The 20983-nt window shown below is 52.9% G+C and overlaps 1 protein-coding gene across 1 annotated transcript; it reads right to left on the minus strand.

The window, feature by feature from the left end:
- Positions 1–8864: 8864 nt before the first annotated feature.
- PRPF19 (pre-mRNA processing factor 19) lies at positions 8865–19392 on the minus strand. Its single transcript, XM_045786786.2, has 16 exons — positions 19153–19392; positions 17328–17477; positions 17067–17143; positions 16159–16300; positions 16002–16075; positions 15819–15881; positions 14888–14929; positions 14683–14757; positions 14264–14339; positions 13996–14105; positions 12402–12557; positions 12109–12178; positions 11796–11881; positions 11308–11478; positions 11064–11169; positions 8865–9382 (listed from the first exon to the last, which is right to left on the minus strand). Exons 1-16 carry the CDS (start codon positions 19169–19171, stop codon positions 9285–9287), a joined length of 1515 nt encoding a protein of 504 aa, XP_045642742.1. The 5' UTR covers positions 19172–19392; the 3' UTR covers positions 8865–9284.
- Between the last annotated feature and the right edge of the window lie 1591 nt (positions 19393–20983).

Below are 20983 nucleotides of genomic sequence, written 5' to 3' on the forward strand. Positions count from 1 at the left end.
TTCATGGTTTTGTTTTTGTTTTATATGAAGGTGAGTTTATAGTCCAGATGAGGGGGGGCTATGGGGAAATGCTGCCCCTCAGGCTTCTCTAGCTGGAGGCGGAGGACTAGAACACGCAGGCCAGAGGGTCCAGACACTCACTGTGGAAGTTAGCTGCGTAGCTTCCCTTCTCTGGGCCCGTCTTCCCATCCTTGACTGGGGATGGCCGGTCCTGCCCACCTTCCTGGCCTGGCCAGGGGCTACAGCACGTACTCGGGGCCAGTGTGGACGTGTGAGGATTCTTGGCTTGGTTTTGGTTGGAGGAGCCAGGCTGGCTGGCTCTTCAGGGGTCGGGGAGCGGGTTCCTCTACCCGCCGCCAACTCTTCCTCCTCACCGCTGCCATCAGCATCGAAGCTCAAGGAAGCATTTCAAACTACACGGAAGGGCGGTGCTGTGAATCGCACCGATGCTGGGTTTAAAGAAGCCTGACTCTCTAGATACCGAATGGAATCCCATTATGTAACTGACTTATCTTTCCAGGGTATTTTTTACCACAAAGGTAGACATCTTCTATTACTTCCTATCACTTTTAATACGCGCCTTGTCTTCCATGTTGTGGTGAAATGCATCACAGTTTCTTCTCCTTTTGATGGAAACCAGATCTATCACCAGTGCTGCACGCTGGCTATCCTCCCTGAAGCACGTCATTCTTCGTATATTATTTTCTCAGAAGTCAGAAGGGCACAGCTCTGGCTCGGGCAGTTCTGTCTGGCTCTGTGGGAACACGGGGGGCCGGTCCCCCCACAACCTTGCCACCACAGATCAGGATCGGGGTGGAGCTTTGCCACCCGAGCACCCTCAGCCAAGCAGCCCTGCTGATGTAAACTGGCCTCTCGGGGGCGCCTGGCCGGCTCGGTCTCTGGAGCGTGTGACTCGATCGCAGGAGTAGGCGTTCGAGCCCCACTACTTAAAGTCTTAAAATAATCTTTCTCAAAATTTTTTAGACGTATCTCTTTGATGAGCAGCCAAGCATCTTTAGAGCCACTTGTGTCTTATAAACTGCCTCTTTGTGTCTCTTATCCGCTCTCCTGAACGGCTTCTCTGGGGAAAGCTCTCCCAAGTCAGGGGCAGCTTCCCCACCGAGTCGGCCTCTGCCCTCTTCCTCGGTGGAGCTCTTCCAGCTGGTGCTTCCAGAGGATTGGGTAACTACAATTTTCCCCTCCCCTCTTTCTCTGTGACTAGGGCAAACACTGCCTTACCCTACGTAATCATAAAAGTATCCGTTGGCTTTTTTGTGATAACTGACGAGGCAATTCAGGTGTTTCCTTCCTGTCAAGGGTACACAGGTACAAGAATTTTGATAACTTTGGCCATCAGTCCTCATACAGATTTTGTCAATACTTCTATGTCCCAGGGTTCTGTTGACCGAAACAAACGGCCAAAATGTATGAACGGCGAGGGTCACTGCTGCACCAGGTTCCCTTGCTCTCCCTGGAGAGGGGCAATCTCAGCTTTGACTTTCCTGGATCTCAAAATCTAGTCCGAACTTTGCCCAATGCAAAACTTCTTCCCTCCCCTCAGCCGCCTTCTAGCGCGAGCAGGAACCTGGGCAGTTGGGTCAGGCCCGATGGGGCTGATAACAAACCGCTTGTGCTGACCTGGAGCCGGAAGCAGAGCCGCTCGGGGGCCTCTCAGGTTTGCTGTCTTCCTGCCCTTCTGGGGAGGGGGGTAAGGGCTGTGGCTGCAGCGAGGTAAGGCCCGGGGGACTCGCCCATCTCTCCACCTCTCCACCTCCCCCGGGCTCTGCGACACTTCCACTATGACGGGATCAAGTCCACGTGCTTTGCCTGCAAGGAGTGGGGAGAATACTCCACAGTCTGGGGTGTCACATTTTACTAGAGCTGAAGTCACAAAGTGTGGCCACAGGCCCGGGCATCTCTGTCAGGGCATTTTCTATAAAAGTGCCACTTCTGTCCCAGCAGCAGGGAGACTACGTGCCCGGATCAACCTTTGGAAGTAAACAACTAAAATGCCAGATTGTATACACACTTTAAAAACATGTTTAAATCATTGCTGAGGGGCGCCTGGGTGGCATAGCGGTTAAGCGTCTGCCTTCGGCTCAGGGCGTGATCCTGGCGATCTGGGATCGAGCCCCACATCAGGCTCTTCTGCTACGAGCCTGCTTCTTCCTCTCCCACTCCCCCTGCTTGTGTTCCCTCTCTCGCTGGCTGTCTCTATCTCTGTCAAATAAATAAATAAAATATTTTAAAAAATAAATAAATAAATAAATAAATCATTGCTGAGCAACACGAGAGGGGTAAAAACATGCACGTGGGCCAAAAATAAAAGCAAAAAGTCTGAGAAGTAAAACCAGCTTCTATTCTGGGGCTTCTGTGGAACCCTGGTGACCTCGACGTTCTGCTTGAATGAGTACTGGGGACTACAGGTCAAGCTCAGAGCCTGCCAAAGATGGGGAGTCCCTCTCCAGGCCTCCGACAGAAACTGGGGCTTCACAGGGCTTCATCCTCAGGACGGGAGCGAAGGAGAAACAAGCCCACTGCACAGAGAAGTGCAGCAGGGGGTCTTGCCTATCATGATCTCCATGCTGGATAGATTGAGAGAAAAAAAAAAGTGGGGCACCTGGGTGGCACAGCGGTTGGGCGTCTGCCTTCAGCTCAGGGCGTGATCCCAGTGTTATGAGATCGAGCCCCACATCAGGCTCCTCCGCTGTGAGCCTGCTTCTTCCTCTCCCACTCCCCCTGCTTGTGTTCCCTCTCTCGCTGGCTGTCTCTGTCTCTGTCAAATAAAATCTTAAAAAAAAAAAATACTCCCCTGAGAATTACGATTCCCTCTTCTCTAGTGTGTGCGGTCCAAATTCGTAGACTGGGGCAGGGGTGGGGCTGCGTTTAAAGTGATCCCTGAGCTTCGGACAGGAGCAAATGCACATCCTGTCTGGAAAAAAAATGTGATTCCAGCCAGTCTCAAGGAATTCTCATGGTCACAATAAAATGAGCATTTTGCAAACCAAAATCACAAGATGTTATAGAGTGAGAAGGCAAAGGCACACACTGGGAAGACGGCTGCAACACCTGGGCAAAGGGTTAGTATTAAAGAAGTGTACATATCTGTATGAATAAAGCTATAAATCAGACGATGACAAGCTAAATCGCAGAACAGGCACTTTGTAAAAGCTAGATGGCCTGGATGTGGGTGGAGATGCTTAACCTCACTAGTCATCATGGATGTGAAAATTGAACTTCAAGGCGGCATTATACACCCACCAGACTAGCAAAAATTTAAGAGTTGAGCAAATACTAAGGGTTGGTGAAGAGTATGAGGCCAGGAACGCTCATCCACGTGGTAAATCACAGCGCAAACTGATACAACCATGTTGATAAAGAGCTTGTCATTAGCTATAGTATTATCTAATAAACCCCCTCCTCAGTTAATATCCTAGGAAAAACCCTTGCTCCGGAATATTCACAGAAACATTGTTTATAATGGAAAAATTAGCAACACCCCGTGTGTCTGTTATCAGCAGGACCTACCCGTGCATTGGGCTGTACTCCAATGATGGAATTCCACAATGAACCACAGGGAAGGGGTAACCTGTTTGAGTTTGTCACTTGCAGGCTGGCCTCCCCGAACACGGAGCTGGCCTCTTCCAAGGCTCCATGGAGTCCAGCCATTGCCAAGTGCCTAAGGCACCAATCAATTACAAAGCTCGGACCCCAGCCCCCTAATGAGGTCAGAAGGGGCTGCTGCTTCTCCGAGCAAGGACGCAATGCAGTAAGTCCTGCCACTGGCTGGCTGTGTCCAACAGCTATGAGAGCACAGTCTGGACCATGGACCCAGGACTGTATCGGGGGGCAGCATTCCCAAGTGAACGATCTGGCAGATTAGGGCTGGAACCAAGGTTCAGCCACATATTTACTGTGTCCCTTCCCCGGGTGACGATGGCGGAGCTGTGCCTCATGCTTCTGCAGCTTGATGCACCGCAGCGCCATGGCGGGCACCCCTGCCCTGCAAGGAGTGGGCCACGCGGGACCCGCATGGGAGGGGACGGCTTCCATCTCCAAGGAGCACTGTTCCAGCAGCCTGGTGGGAATTTCGTGCGGCCGCTGCCTTTGCACGACAGTGAATGAACCATAACCACATGTGTCAACACAGGTACATCTCAAGAACAATACTGAGGAAATGAAATCAAAGAAAGCAAGCTGAATGATTTCATGTACATAAAGTTCAAAAATAAGCAACCACCCCCCACACACACACATAATACAGCGGTAAAATTCAAAAGAAAAGCAAAGGAATGACCCACCCCTCTCTCAGGGTAGTGGCTTCCTCTGCATTCATGGAAGAACACAGAGAGCCCCCATACTGTTCTTCTTAAGCTGGGTGCTGGATATAGGGTGTTTATTATTCTTTAAATGGCAAAGGTATGTTTGAGACACTTTTGAACCAATGTTTCACAATAAGAAATTTTAAAAATTTTGTTAAAGACCTGTTCCCACTGCTGAAAGTCTTCGGGTGAGATCTTTGACTTCACGCTGCTGGTTGAGACTGTAAACTTCCTCTCCTACATACAGTCTGCTGGGCAGTTCTCCAGCCTTCTTGCCCCCCACCGTCCCCATGGTCCGTTCTCCCTTCCCGGCCCTCCTCCTGCAGCCAGGGCAGGCGGGCTGCAACGTCCCCTCCTTCACCAGCCACCCCTACTCTGCTCTCTGCTCTTGGTCCACCTAGTGAATTGTCACCCCTCCCCAGACCTCCCTGATGTGCGGGACAGCTGCACGCCCCCTCCTGCCCAGCTGCACCTCTCGGAAGTCATCCTGTGGTCCTAGCCGTCCATACGCTGCCACCCCCCTCACTGACCCAGGTTCCAGAGCCTTCATCTTCATAACACAGGTAGGTGTCGAGCATCAGGGGCCACCGTGACCCCTAGAGTGTCACTAGATGCCAGTGCCGACAGAAGCAGGGAAGCCGCAGCCAACGCTGTGTGCTCTCTGCCTGTGTTCGCTCACTTAACCCCCAGCAACCCTGTGAAGAGGCACCGGATGGTCAGGGTTTCGGAAACCGAGACACTGACACGGTCAAAGAGATCTGTTGACTTGGGATCCAAACTCAGCTTCTGACTCCAGAGCCCACACTTAGTCACAACTCTACACTCCCAGAAAACTGTGGAGCAGGTTGTCAGCTGCCTGTTGTCTCCATAGAAGACAGGGCTGTCAGCTTGGTCTCTGAAATTGGATGGCTTAAAGTCCCAGCTCCATTACTTACTGGGTGGCCTGAAGCCAAGGCACTCTGAGCTTGCTTGCCGTCTGCAGAACTAGAACGGGGATAACAGAACCTGCCTGCTGTCCCCTGGTGGCGAGCTGTCCTGGCGCCAGTGTTCCTGGAGAGACTAATGTAGCCACAGTGCCCCCAGGCGGCTGCCCTGGTCAGCGCTCTAAGGCCAAGCAACCTTCAACAGCAGAAGGGACAAGGAGTCTGGACCCTTGACCCCAGACACAAGCCCATGCGTGGACCGTCAAAGGGCTCAAGTTCATGTAGGATGCAAGAGGCACTGATGACACCACCAAACGATTTCCCTTCACATACCTAGAACCAACTGCTCCTGGACCCTAAATACAAAACGCATGAGCCTGACAATACGGGTCCAGAAAAGGTGAGCCCTCCGAGAATCCCCCAGCTGAGACCTACTGCCAAAAGGTTTGCCTACAAGGCAGCTGAGCCCCGTCTGAGAGATGCGGCAGGGGTGGCAGCTCTCCATTCCATTTTGTCCAAAATAACCAAGTCTGTCATCCCCCTGCTTTTGTCTTCCGAGGACAATCAGAGACCAGGCTCTGGACTGAGCCCCAGGGTTGAACCTCTCAGTCTGCCCCTTAGCAGCACCTGACATAAGGTAAAAGGGGGAACAACAACACTGAGTACAGGGCCCCGCCCTCGAAATGAAAATCTAGCCGAGAGAGACAAATGCATAAACACCTCCACGATCACAGAGCTGTGCCAGAGCCGGGAAGCATGGCCAAGCGAGGTCACTCACCTGCGGGGCCAGGGCTGGGCAGCAGAGGCTTCCTGGAGGGAGCCCGACTGTGCGGAGGGAGCCTCCGGGGAGAGCAGATGGTGGAGGACGGAAATAGCCGTCAGGGTAAAGGCAAGGCGGCAGTGCAGCAGCAGAAGTGCTGGCAGAAACAGTCACGGTGCTGACGGCGGTGCTGGCAGGAGTGGTGGGCACGGTACCGCTGGCCTCGAATGACGCAGAGGGTACGGGTACCACCCCCAGCAGTTGCAAATCTGTGTACAACTTCTGACTTCCCCCAAATTTAACTACCAATAGCCCATTGACCAGAAGCCTCACCGATAACATCAACAGGTGATCAAGACGTATGTGGATATGTCCTGTCTATTATATTTCGACAATCCAGCCACCTCCGGAAAAGAAAGCGTCATTCAGAAAATCAGAGCAGAAAATACACTCACAGTACTGTACCGTGTTTACTGAAAAACACCTGTGTGTAAGCGGACCCGCACAGTTCCAACCTGAGTTGTTCAAGGGTCAGCTGCAGTGGTAGTGAAAGTCGTCGCGGTAGCAGCGGGACGAGTAGCCGTGGGAGGAGAGCCAGCAGACGTGGCGGCAGCCTCCATGGCAGTAGCAGGAGTGGGGGTAGGAGGTGGTCAGAGCGGGAGTGCTAGGACTAGCACAGCAATGGCAGGAGCAGCAGCAGGAGCAGCAGTAGCAGGTGGGGTGGCAACAGGGGGAGGGGCGGCAGTGGGGGAGCAGCAGTAGGGGGAGGGGCGGCAGTAGGGGCAGGCAGCAACTGGAGTGACAGCAGCAGGCACAATATACACAGCATGTGTCCCATGCACCCACCATTCTACAAACTTCTCTACATTCTAATTCACTTAAGCTTTACGAAGTCCCTAAATAAATACAACATCCCCAACTTCTGAGCAACTGCAACAGAGAGAAGTCAAATCATCTGGCCAAGGGTCCCACCCTCCTAAGTGCCACAGCTGGGATTCTGAGCTGCAACCTCGTACCCTGGACTGCAAAGGAGGCCTGAGGCTCCATGGGGGTGCAGGGAAGCTGCTCGGCTGGACAGCTAAAAGCCAGGTTGTTTCAAGAATAAAATGAGAGAACGTATGTATTGTGTCCAGCACACGGCTGATAGGAGGGGACAGACGGCGGATGGAGATGAAAGCATTTCGGGACTTCTAATCCAAACATGCAGCTCCCAAAGCCAGGAGAGCAGGGCCAGGCCCCAGTTCTAGGGCAGCGGTCTGGAGCAGGGTGGGGGTGGGGCTACAGTCCCTCTGAGATCCTCTGAGATGTATCAGAAGCCCCTCCCCCACCAAAAAACGAACATGAGCATGGACACAACACGTGCTTCACACCACAGCGCCCCTCCTGACCCCAGAATCCCCCGAGAACCTTCCTTTCTCTCTTAAACGGCTTTCCTGGAAACGAAGCTAACCTTAACAAAGCCTACTCCCACCTAGCCAGGACCTGACCAATGGCTTAGTGCTGGGCTAGCGGAGGCCCAGCTCCGCCCTTACCCACCTTGACCTGGGGCTCTACCACCTGCAAACCTTGGCTCCATCCCTTCCCCCTTTTGAAATGTGTCCAGCATCAGAAGATCTGCATGACGGCTCTTTTCTTAAAAGGGGACAACCCCACACTTTTCAAACCAGAATACCCAAAACCGGCCTCTGATTGGCATACGCTGGAAAACCTCTAGGTGTTCAAACGCCGCCCGGTCACTCCCGTCCTGGGAGTCTCCAGCGAGAACTGACCCGAACTGACACGGGGCTGGAGCTCGGAGACGCGCACTGCAGTGCTGTCTGCCAGCAGCGACAACTCCAGTGTGTGTCGCAAAGGAGAGTTCCACGGACGATCACAGACACACACAAAGGCTGTCCTAGTCAAACATCTGTGAAAACTGGGTCAGAAAGTGAAAAGGTTTCTTTTTTGCAGTTTTCAAAGGCCTTACTAACTAGTGAGCGTTGTGAGCCTCCGACCGAGAGAACAGCGCGCCCGAGCTTTCTTGACCGTGGAACGCTGACCCAGCAGCACACACGTGGAGCTCTTCTGTGGCACCAACGGGGACTCCTGTGCTTTGCCGCACTGCCCCCAGCCCCAGCACACCACCTCCCCAACAGTCAGGGCTCCCCCCCCTCCAGTCTCACCTCACATTCTCTTACCCCCTTACCTGCTCCCATCAAGCTTCCAGCCCAACTCGCACCTAGACTGCTCTTGTCCAGGGTCCTGAGACCTCCCGGGGCCACCCCGGACACGCACAAACACTCTGGCCTCCTTCCTTCCCCTCCACACACCTTGATCATTCCCCCTTAGAAACTTCCCCTGCCAGCAACACCCCTCCTCCCTTTTAGCAAATACGCACCAAGACTTCAGCTTCATTATCACGGGAAAGAGGCCACCCCACCTTCAGTAGCCAAGGAGCCCTACTTTCACTCCCAGAAGAGGCGTTCCACTTGCAATCTGATCTTCTATGCTTATTTACTCTACTGGCGTGCAACCTGCTCCACTTTCAATGTGCAAAAGCCAGAGTCTAGAAAATCTTTTGGATTTAAGCCGGCCGGGACCTGTTTTGCAGCACCCACAGCAGAAGACTCCTTCCTGATTCGTTCACACCTCCTCACCAGCAAGAAAAGGCTGTTCTTCCCTCACGCCCCCTCCTTTCTCGGTTGCTGTGGAAGGTAACCCCACAAGGTGGCGGCACGAGAGTGACACGAGACCCTCTGAAACACAAGGTCGGGGGCTGCGGGGCCGTGAAGGGCCGTGAAAGAGTCTTTCTGGCAAATGTGCTCCCTCCCCGACCTTCCCAGCTTGGGCTTCCTTTTACATACACACACAGGGAGGTGCTATGTTTATTGTTTTCTTTTTTTAATGAAACTAAATCACTGCTTACAAAAACCTGCAAGAGCCCTCACGCCCATCCCCTTCACACTTCCCTTGGCTCAGCCTCTCCCCATCTCCCAGGAAGTGAAACTCAGTGAACGCCATGAGGGGAGAGGCCCTGGGCTCCGACCTGAGCCTTCACAGGGTGACAGTTCTACCTCCCATGATCCTTCCTGTCAGGCTGGAGGTGGCATGGATGAGGGTGGTCCCCGCCGCCATGGCTCTCAGGTCACCACCCGGACCAGAGTGAAATGATGTGACTGCCCCGCCCCAGAGACCCCCCCGCCCCCCCAGTAGTCTCTCCCCTTCCTCCCCCCACCCCCCACCCTAATTCTACCCCTCTACTGAGATGAGGCCCAGCTCCCAGATCCGAAGGGCCAGGGCCTACAGGCTGTAGAATTTGAGGCTCCTGTCCATGCCCGTTGAAGCGATGAACTTGGCGTGGTGCCCAAAGGCCACCCCTGTGGTCAGGCCACTATGCTCTGAGGAGAAAAACAGGAGACAGTGGTGAGGCTTCTCCCCCTCAGGGCTGAGCGCTGACCCTGAGGATGCGCTCCCAATTCATCCAGTGCTTCCCGGGTCAGGGCTCACGTACTCTTTCCCCAGTTACCTCTGCACCCCCAAGGGCAGGGTGCCAGTCCGACCTGCACACCACCCGTCCCCAGGGCCTTACGTGACACCTGGCACACAGCAGGCACTGAGTTCTTGTTGTGGGCTGAGTGAACAGAGGAACATCAGCGCCCCTACCTGAGCTTTTGGGGCAACTGCAATTCTGCTCAGTCCCAAGTTTGTTAGAATTGACTGGGAACTGGCAAGAGGGCGCGACAGACCAAGCAGACATGCTTCCCCTTATCACAACCTTAGTTTTACAAATTTACTGAGTTTTCACTTCGGTTTAAAACCTCACTGCTCAGTTGGCTGATATACGTTTATAGTATGTAGTTAGTTCTAACTCCTTGCTTATCACTGGACAGTCCGTTAGCATGTTCCAGCTCAGGGAGTTCTGACGTAGGGACCCCGGAGCCCCAACCCAGAGCAGGGCTGGGCCACGGGCAGAAGAGGCTGGGTGACACACTGCCCCGGATTCAGGCAGTTCATGAGCAGCAAAGCAAATTCCTTCTAGGTTTAGAGTAACACCTGGAGCCATGACCACAGAGCCCAGGCTGTGCTTCCAGCCCACTACTCTACCCCACTCAACTCCAAAGCCCAGAGCCCAGTGAAGGGTCACGGTCAGGCCTGCACACCCCTGCAGCACACGCACTGAGCAGGGCTCAGCGGAACGTGACGGGGCAGGAGAAGCACCCTGGGGCCCACCCACGCCCTGCTGACAAGGAGGAGAATTTCATCGACAAAGACAGCAAACAACTGCCATTCGCTAGCACCCCAGCGTGCAGCAGGCACTCTGTCACTGTGCGTGCCACTTCTGTATCCCCGGCTGGCACAATATGCAAAGCAGGGCCAGTATGACCATTTTAAGAAGCTACGGCTCTGAGAGGGTAAGTCCTGGACCCAGGGCCCGCACAACTACTAGAGGAGGCTTGCAGCCCCATTAGCCACTGTCCCCTCACTTGCTACTTTCCTTCTCCACCTTTCACGACCGCAATCAAGTGATTATTTGTGAACTCGTTCCACGTGTGCCTTCCTAAGCCGACTGGAATTCCATCAGTGCGAGGCCTGGATCTCAGTTACGGCTCCATCCCACATCAGACAAAGACGCAATGCTGAACAGCGGCAAATCCTACCACGTGCCAGACACTGTTCTATGTATGTACGTGTGCGACACACGTATGCACGTCATGTACACAGCTACTTCTCCTGTTTGTACGTCTGTGTACGCACAGAAACAAATAACTTCATACAGATACAAACTCATCTAAGCCTCACCACCACCCCGTGAAGTATGCACTGTTAGCATTCCCCTGAGACACTAGGCGACTTGTCCAATGTCACACAGCTTGAAGCGGACTTGAAGTGGTAGAGCTGGCATTTAAAGCCCAGCAGTCTGACTCGAGTTCATTTTCTTAGCCACTCAACTCGTCTTAGGTAGTGATGAAAAGCTGCCTAGGCAAACTCATGCCTGCCCCTAGAAACTCCTAGGCCAGTGGTATCAGCCCTCTTCATTCTGGGCCAGGGCACCCTTGGGGTCCCAGAGTCAGACCCTACCTGTGAAGTGAAGAATCTCTGTCCACTGCTTGCAGATGTAGATCTGGACATCCGTGCCCCCGAGGGCCAGGTAGGTACCGCTCTGGTCAAAGATCAGTGACTTCACCTGCCAGAATCAGGAGAGAGGTCACAGGAGAACAGAAACTATGGGGCAGTGAGGGATAAACAGAAGTTAGATTAATTCAGTGAATAACTGACAACTGAGGAGCCGCAACCGACAGAGCAGGGGAGAGAGGGGGCACACCTCAAAGTTGTTATCCAGCTGCAGCGTCTTGAAGTTTTTAAGCTTGCGCAGATCCCAGAGCTTGACAGAGGAGTCGTCAGCCGCTGTAGCCAAGTAGTAACCGTTCTCCGAGAAGGCAATGCTGGTGATGGGGCCCGAGTGGCCGGGGAAGTTGGCCACGTTGGTGCGCTCCTATGGTTTGGGGATGAGGAGCACAACATCACCCACTGGTCACAAGAGGGAGAAGATGGAGTTCACCAAATGCCGACCTCTGAGCCGTCCTCCTCTATCCTTCAGGGAAGGACCACTAGCAGGAACGGCAGAAGCAGATGGCCCAGTCCAGGAACCCCGGACCACACCTACCACACCACACACACGCACACGCATGGGCGGCCACAGTCTCTCCATCCTAGGGACACCCCAAGGACCAGGAGCCATAAGCATTTAATCAACGCTGCATAGTCAAGAGCTCAGAACCTCGGCCTCGGATGGAGGCTGCTATGTCCTACCTTCAAGTCCCAGATCTTGATCTGCGAGTCCATGGTGCCTGTCCCAAAAATGAGTCCATCAGGGTGGAACTGTGCACAGGTAAGAGCTGCAAGAGAGGAAGACAGAGCTGTGCTCAGAGCCCACGGGAGAGACAAGCACAGCGAAAGGTTCCTCGTTCTTCAAGCTGCTCACTGTGCCCAGGACAATGCCTGGCACCCGGCAGGTGCTGGCAGCAAATGTATTTTAAGAACAAGTGAGCAGGTGACTAAATAAAACATAAAAATAAGTGGTAGGCAACAAAAGACAGAGCCCAGCGCCTCTGAAGCAACTTACAGCAGCCAGAGGTCTCATCCGTCACCTTGGTGAGCACACGCCCTGTCTGGATGTCAGAGAAGGCCCAGTACTGAAAAAACAGAAACAATGGAACCAGTAAGAAAGTGGGTGCCCTTCAGGAAGGCAGGGACCCTCATTCAGCAAGCCCTGGCAAAGCTAGCCCCTCTGAGCAGAGGAACATTCTCCTCTGGGGTTCTGGGGAAGCAGCTGGTGTTGGTAAGATGTTCCCTCCTCCCAGGATTTTCAAGCTCAGAGACCAACAGGCCTCTGCAGCGTCCAGGCTGGGCCCACACCTGGTCATCAGAGGAGCTCAGGAGATAGTCCCCAGTGGCATGCAGGCTGAGGCCTGTCACGGCGCTCTCGTGGGCCCGAACAACCTGCACACAAGAGGCATTCGGGACCGACCAAATCCTGATAGTAGCATCTGGAGAGGCAGAAAACACCAGCTCCTGAAAGGAGAGCGGAAGAGAAGGACCATAACAATCTTACAAAAGGGGGCTGGGGACGGCCATAACCCCAACAACTGCTACTCTTTCAGCCCTGTCCTGCCTACAGACATCCATCCACGCAATGATGCCTAAGAGAGCCAACGGTAAATGCTATTTAAAACGGCAAATCAAACAGCATGGCCTACGTGAGGAAGCCTATCTATCCAGCAGTAAGAAGGACAGCTGTACCAGAGAGCAATTTCCCATGCCCTCTTTCTAGGACCAGAAAGAGCAATGTGGCTAGTGCAATTGAAGAAGTGAATTTTTTTGTTTTAGTTTTTTTTACTTTGTTTAAATAGACACATGTAGCTAATGGCGACTGGCAGGGATAGCGCGGGTCCGAGCAGCACTGGGTCTGGGAGGGGCTGCAAGGGCGAGTTCCGCGTTCCGGTGCCTCCCACACTTCAGCTCTGCAGGCGCAAGTTCATTCTCAGAAAAATTTGGGGCAGAGACAACTTACATAGTGTCAGCTACCGATTATTTGGGTTAGGACATTAAAAATTGTAAGGTAGAACCAACTACCCTATTTCGTCAACACAATTTCATAAGAAAAATAACATATTAACACCCAGTCAACAAGAAAGGAGTGCTTTCCATCTGAAATACATTTAGTTTTGGGGTGCCTGGCTAGCTCAGTCTGGGGAACATGTGACCCTTGATCTCGGGGTCAGGAGTTCAAGCCCCACATTGGGCATAAAGATTACTTAAATAAATAAAACTTAAAATGAATAAATGAATATAGGTAAATACATTTAGTTCCATGAAAAATTCACATCATTCATCTATTTCTAATTTCATTAAGGGACAGGGAAAAGATTGATCATCTGGGAAGCACAGACTTAGCCACTCTCCTAGCCTCAGACCCAAACTGTCCCCGACCTCAAGACTCAAATCCTGTAGGTAAGTAATCTCGTCTAAGGAGCTGTCTCTGCCCTCTACACCAGCACCTCTCCATCTACTTCAGCCCACGTCACTTTCAATAGTCAACAAGTCCCCCCTAAACCCTGAAGGACCATGGGAAAGTGGACAAACCTGTCCTTCCCAGATATGCTGAATCAAGATTTTCCTGAGCTTTGTTTTCCATGTTTGTATTATAGATGGTGTAGGGTTTTTCCTTTTCCTAAAGTAACATAGGTCTGTGAATATGCTTATTCGAGCTCTCCACTTCCTCTCTTCCCCTGGTCTGAAGGCCACTGTTTTAAGTCCTACAGAGTACAGGGCAACCCTGTGACTGCAAACAAAGGCCTAGGGCCCACTCGGAAGGCTCAGCGCTCTTCCTCAGGCCCGATTCACTTCAACAAGGACACAGCAGGGCACTGGGTAACTGGGCCGCAACCCGAAACCACTGCACACAGGGCTCAGGAATGAAGAACCCAGGGTGACTGGCAGAACCCTTTACCTGGGAAGGATGAAACACCACACTGGTGACTTTCTTGGTATGGCCTTTGAGGGTGGCCAAGATTTGCTCAGAACTCTTGTCGAAGACGACAACATTTTTATCCGCCCCACCTAGAAAGGACCCAGATAAGATCCAAAAATGAGTCACGCCCACCAGGGTCCCTCTGCTGAAGAAGGTACTTTTGTGCCCGGAACGTGCAGAGGACAGAAGCATGCACCCTCTCCACCACCCTCCCTGCCTTGGCCTGCCGGGCCTGGCCGGCTCTCACCAGTAAGGATCTTGTTGGTGTCGGCAGGGCAGAGGTCCAGTGCGAGGATCCCAGGAATGCTGGCACTGTGCAAGCCCTAAGCAGAGGGCACGACATCAAACCCAGTCATGGCCGAATCCAGGCCGGCCATAAAGCCACACAACTCCCCCAATTCCATTCCCCAACCCCGGGGAACAAGAGTGACTTCTGCTCCTCATCCCCTGCGCTTGGCCTCCTGCCCGGACACAGCACCGCCATCACGGCATTACTGGGAAAGCCACCACCAGGCAAGGAGAGAAGCCCTGAGAACTCCACAGCTGGGGGAAAAGCCGGAGCCAGGCCCGAGCACAGCTCTAGGCCACTGCTCCCTACGCTGGATGCCCGGCCCAGATGCCACGGGGACACCCCGCCTCCCAGGTAGCAGGGACCTGGCCACTCACCACATGGGATGCCACCTGCCGGTATTTGCTCAGCTCCTCTGGCTTCACCAGCTCCTCCGGCACCGTCTTCCCTCTCTGAGAAAAAGCAAAACCCCCAACAAGAGCATCAGTGAGTGGAGGATGCAGCGATCGCCCTTCCCCCGAGGGCGGCAGCCGCCTCCACTGGCCAGCTCTCCCCTGGCTCCCCGGCTCCGGGAAGACTCACCTTCTTACGCTCCGTGGTGAGCACAGTGGCCTTGTCTTGAAGCTGGGTGAGAGGGAGGAACAGGTGCAACGTGAGACAAGTTATCTTGCCAGGACAGAGGCATGCTGGACACTGGTCACATCCCCAAGTGTCACCTGCACTCGTGATCTGCCGGGTTCTGTGCTAAGGGCTTATGTGCATTCCCTCTTCTTACTCTCACCCCAACCTAATGAGGGGGTGCTGTTGACCTTACTTCACAGAGGAGGACACTGAGCCTCAGAGGAGTGAGGTCACGTCCCCAAGGCCTCAGAGGTGACAAATGGCAGAGCGAGCACCTGAACCAGCTCTGCAGAGCTCCCAGACCAAGTCTACACCACCAAGAGAGTGAAGATGCAAGGTGAGCACACACAAGACACAAACGATCAACTCCTACAGGCGAGTTCTGTGAATACGACAGGGCACTGGCCCTGGAATCTGGCCCGCTCTGCCTCTTGTGAGCTGTGCCTTTGAATCTTAGTCTCCGGTTCTTTATCTGTAAACTAAAAATGGTAATCCCCATTCTATCTCCCTCAGAGAAAACATATAAGAACGTGTAACAAAGTGCTTTACAATCTGCAAAGAACCCCCAATGACAGTAAAAGCTACAAGTTGCACTTATCAGTAATTACAATCTTTTAAATTCTCACAAGTCTACAAAGTAGACACTGGTAGAAACAAGTTTAGAACAGTTTAGAAACAAGGAAAATGAGATACAAAGTTGGTTAAGTCAGCCCAAGGTCATAAAGCTTCTAAGAGGTGATAACAAAGCATGAATACGGGCCTCAGTCTGTGCTCTGCACCTCTCTGCTTGAGTCCCACATGGATGGGATTTCTAGTCAGTACTGGGCTCAAGGCAGAGGGTGAGAAGTGAGGGCCCACCAGCATTCCCACCCAGTGACTTCCCACAACTTACCTTCTGGATAATCTCAGGGGTCATTCCCACCAGTTCGCCCAAATCCATCGGCTCGCCTGCACCCTGAAGACAAGAAAGTTAAAGGTGAGGGAGGCACAGAAAGCCAAAGACACTTGCAGGACAGTCATGTGCGACACCGCACAAAGGGGCTGCTGATGGGGGGTGAGGGGGCGGCACACTCACCGCAACACTCGGCTGTGAGCTTGGCACGGCCTGCGGCACGATGAGACCAGCCTGTGGCTTCAGGGTGGCCAGAGCTGAGACAGAAGAAGAGATTAGCAATAGGGTATTACAAAGCAGGACCAGCCCAGGGTGGGGGATGGCGGGGCAGAGGCTGCACCTTCTCGGGCAGCTGTAACTTCCTTGGTCAGACGGGCTATGACACGGCAGGCGGCATCGTGCTGGTACAGAGCGTGAGACAGCTCTTGGCGGGTTGTCTGCAGCTGCTGGCGCAGAGTGAAGCTGTGCAGCATGACTGCATCCTGGGGAAGGGAAACGCCACCGTGAGGGGGTGGAGGGGGGAAGGGAGCACCCAATAGAAGGGTCAGGCCTTGATCAAGAGGACGCTGCCCCGTATTCCCACAGCCCGGACCAGTATCAGTAACCTAAGCGATACACAAGGGACCAGGAATGCGCTGGCAGCCACCCTGGAGCTGCTGCCCCACACCAGACACTGGGCACAGCGAGGAGTGGGAGCACGCTCTTCCCCACCCCCGTCTCCAATTTACTGGCAAATCTCGATGTCATGCCGTCACCTCCCCACAAAGGAAGAATAATGCTGCCGCTGCCATTTATCGACTGCCCTCATCGTGTCAGGTACTGTGCAAGACAGTCGCTCGAGATGTATTCACTCATTCATCTTTTAGAGAGCCTACTACATACGGTGCGGCTCTTGGTGCTAGGGATATACTGACGAATAAAACAAATCTCTGATGTCACGAGGTTTATATTCTAACCTTATTCTAATTCTCCCCCGAACCCTGACAGATCGGCACAAATCCCTGTCCTAGAGTCAGGAAAACCGGGACTCACATGTGAGCAATTTGCCCAAGGTCATATGGCAAGTGAGCAAGCGAGTTAAGTGTGGAACCCAGATCTGTATGACCTCAACAACCAGGCTCTTCCTCCACTATCATGCTGCCCCTCATTAAAAAAAAAACAAAAGCTCCATCCTTCCCACCCCAAGTCCTAGTGCAGTGACACCCTCTCTTCAAGTAGAGAGACATTGGTTCTCTTCCAGCGACTCACCCACTCATCCTGCAAGGCTTTCAGAATGGCTGGGATGCTGGTAGCGGAGGGGGGCTTGGGCCGGATTGGGTGAGCAACTGCCAAGAGAGGGAGAGTGGGTATGAAGAACCATAACCCGGGGACTCTTCCTCCCCCCTACCTCTTTCCCCTTTAGCCTGCATTAACAGAACACCATCTCCTCCTCCAGTGCGCTGGCACCACCTCCCAACCTCTGAAGCTCTGAGCTAAAACAGCCCTGGACCGAGGCCAGCCTCCAGGCACCTTTGATGTCGATGAGCTGCTCCTCGGACAGAGGCTGGTTGTTGATGGGGTCTGTGCCATTCTCTGCAATATACTTCTCAATGAGCCGCCGCTCGTAAACATGATTAGAGACAGGGGACACGCACGGGTGCTCGGGCACTTCATTGGAGACTGTGGAGAAAAGGCAGGCAGTGAGCTTGGGATGCTGAAAGGGACCCTGGGACAACGGGATGCCTCACAGGCAACTGGCCCCAACAAAGCCTCACATCCCCACATTCAACAGAAAGCAGGACATGACACTAGTTTTGTAATGTCCCCAGCATCTTTTCAGCTACGTAACTAGCTTCTCCATCACTCTCCTGACAGGTAGTCAACCAACAATCACTGCATGACTACCACATGCCCCATACCTACGGAGCAGTCAATAATCCCCACCCACCTCCTTTGGGAACAAAGATGCTCAGGCACCCATTATACTCTAGGACACGGAGATACACACGGCCACTCAAATCTCAGTCTACAGCCCAGACGGATTATCAGACAAAGAAATTACAAAGCATCGTGACAAGTGTTACATTAAGAAGAAACACTTACATGGCGTTCATCAGGTGCCAAGCATGATTGTAAACATTTTCCACAGATGACTCATCCTCACAACAACCCCCAACAGAGGTAACATTGACACTCCTGCCTCAGTAGACCACGCACCCTTGAGGATAGGGATTATAGCTGGTCTGACTTCCAAGCACAGTGCAGATGCCCAGCAGGCATCCAGTAAACATCTAACAAAAACACCTAAACACGACCAAATGAAAGGATGTGCTAGAAATATAGAAAAAAAATCTTCCTCAAGACTGAAAGAAAACAATGAATGTGAAAATATTTTGCAAACTGTAATTTCTTCACTATGAAAGATTCCTTTTTCTGGCCCTCATTTCCCTTCCTTCCTTCCTCCCTTCTTTTGGATGCATGGAGAGGTTCTGAGAAGAGCACAGGGCTTACGAGCTGGAAGCAAACCGAGAAAGGGATGTTCTAGTAACCTGATGACACAGTGAGAATGGAAAACATCTGAGTGCCGCATTAAAATACCAAAAGGAAAGACCGTACAAGGCAGGGGGGAAAAAGCCTGGATCTGGGGTGGGAGAAACTACCTCCACCACCCAGCCCCGCCACAGTCTCCTGGAGCCTTACATCCTCATCTGTAAAACCCCCATCTTCGTTTCTGCTTTGGAGAATTCTTGTGAGGATAAAATGAGATCACGGACTTGGAAGCGCCGCGTCAAAGGCTTTATAAATGTGCGCTGTGTCTGGTAGTCATACAGGGTGAGGCTGGGAGCCAGGGGCCTGGATTCCAGCCCTGTCACTGCCTCTAACTCGCTGTGTGACCTTCGCAAACTGCAGAATCTCTGACTACCCGAGCGGGACCTCAGACGTCATGCAGTGCAATGCCCTCTTTTTGCAGATGTGGAAACTGAGGCCCAGAGCCTGCGCCAGATCACAAAGCCAATCCGAGGGGAGATCCTGCACAAGCCCGATTCCTACACCACAGTTGTTTCCCTGCACCAGCTCACTCCATCCAGGCCTCAGTTCACTGCGTAAACGAGGTGCTTGGCATCAGTGACGTCTGCGACAATAAACTTGAGGCGTTATGTAAACTGTGAAGCGCTGCGCAAATGCACCCCACGCCGAGGAGGAGGAGGACCGCCGCGCTGACAGGCCGCCGCCCTGCCCCCAGGGAGCCCTGTTTTCGCCTCCGCCCCGACCCCGGCGCCGCAGCGGACCGCAGCTCCTCCCGCTCCGCGCTCCGGCCCCCTGCGACCCGCGATCGGCCGCAGCCGACACTCACTCGAGCAGATCAGGGACATGGCGCCGTCGCTGCGCTCCGAAGCACCTCACACCTGGCTCCGGGATTCGCTTCTGCGCCGCCGCGGGCCGCTTCCGGTTCCCCGCTGCTTCCGGGACGCTCCGCGGCCAGCGGGGAGCGACCCCGCCGAGCGATGCTCGCGTAGCGCTTCACGTGGGGCTGCGGCCGGTCGCGCGCCTCAGCCTCCAGCACCTAACGGAAACTGCCCTTTCCCAGAATGCAACCGGGCAGGAAAGGGCCCGCCAGGGAACCTTCGGCCATTTCCGGACCGACTCGGCGCCGTCCGTAAAGCGCTCCCGGGGCCGGGACCGAGGAGGTTCCAAACTACATTTCCCACAATGCAGTGGGAATTTAAAGCCAATGCATTGAGCAACACTTTCTTGAGACCTGTGCTGCGCTGGTCCATGGGACCGTCGCCTTGAAAACTTTGGAGCGTATGAGAATTTCCTAACCAACTTTCTAAAATGCATCTTCCTGGGGTCTGCCTTAGAAAGTCTGCATTTTCAGTGTGTGCCCCCACGTGATTCTGAGGCAGGTGTATCTCCGACTACCCTTTGAGAGACACTGCTAGGTGAGCCGTGAAGAAAGCGCAGAGGCAGATGGGTAGACCTGCCTCTACTACCAATTTGCGCTGTGATCGTGAGCAAGTCATCGCCTTCTCTGCCCTTCCGACATGACTGCCAGGCCCCTTCCAGCTCAGATCTGTCGGGTTCTAAGTGGCTATCTATAAGAGGCTCTAAGGAATCATGTACAGAACTCGTGGTGTGGGCTATAAAGGATGTAGGCAAAGCAGGACAGACAGGTGTGATCAGTAAAGTCTTGGCTGAAGAGGGGTGAGTGAGCTGGATTTTTACAGGTAGGCAATATTCAGATAGAAGGGGAGAACAGAAGGCATCCCAAGATGAGGAAGAGTGTGAGCAAAGTCTTGGAGAGAAGAATAAAAGTTGCACGTATGAAGGATAGTATAGCATAGTAGCCAAAAGCAGTCTAAAGTCAGATTGTGTGTGCTCTAATCCCAGCCCACCCAGCTAGTAAACTGTGTGAACTTCTCTGCCTTAATTTCTTTATCTGTAAAATAGGGGGAATGATAACAAAGGTTAAACTAGCTCATAGGGTTGTTGTGAGGAGTTAATACTTAAAAAGTGCTTTGGGGGGTGCTGGGGTGGCTCAGTCAGTTAAGCATCCTCTTGATCTCAGCTGAGGTCTTGATCTCAGGATTGTGAGTTCAAGCCCCGCTTCTAGCCTAGTTAAAATAAATAAAATAAAATAAAATAAAATGAAATAAGATAAAATAAAATAAAAAGTGCTTTGGAAGTTGCCTGGCAAATAGTAAGATATCCATATTTGTGTTTATCATTATCCTTGAATCCAAGCAAGATTGTCCAAACTACTATTATGTCTCCCCTGCAGCAGTAAAATAGCATCCTAATTGGTCTTGCTTCCAGCCTAGCCTTCTAATCCACTTTTTACAGAACAGCCTGTGATCCACTTTCCCTGAAAAATCTATTCCTGCTACTCTCTAGGCTTTCCATTCATCCAACAAATTGATTGGGCTCCTCCTCAGTGCCAGACTCTGCTCTGATAACTGGAGATATGAATGGTGAACAAGGGTTCTGCTCTCTTGGAGCTTACATTCTTTTTGGGGGGGCGGGTGAGGCAGCGGGGTGGCAGAGACAATCAACACATCAGAAGAAAATTCCAGAGAGTGGTAAGTGCTAAGAATAAAACAAATCAGAGAAAGATGGATGGGAGGTGGTATGGATGGGAGAGATGGGCTGCTTGAAGCAGGGTATTCAGGGAGGGTAGCTCTGAG

The sequence above is a fragment of the Ursus americanus genome, chromosome 24 (genome assembly GCF_024610735.1).
Source record: "Ursus americanus isolate L20-20 chromosome 24, mUrsAme1.1.p, whole genome shotgun sequence".
NCBI lineage: Eukaryota > Metazoa > Chordata > Mammalia > Carnivora > Ursidae > Ursus > Ursus americanus.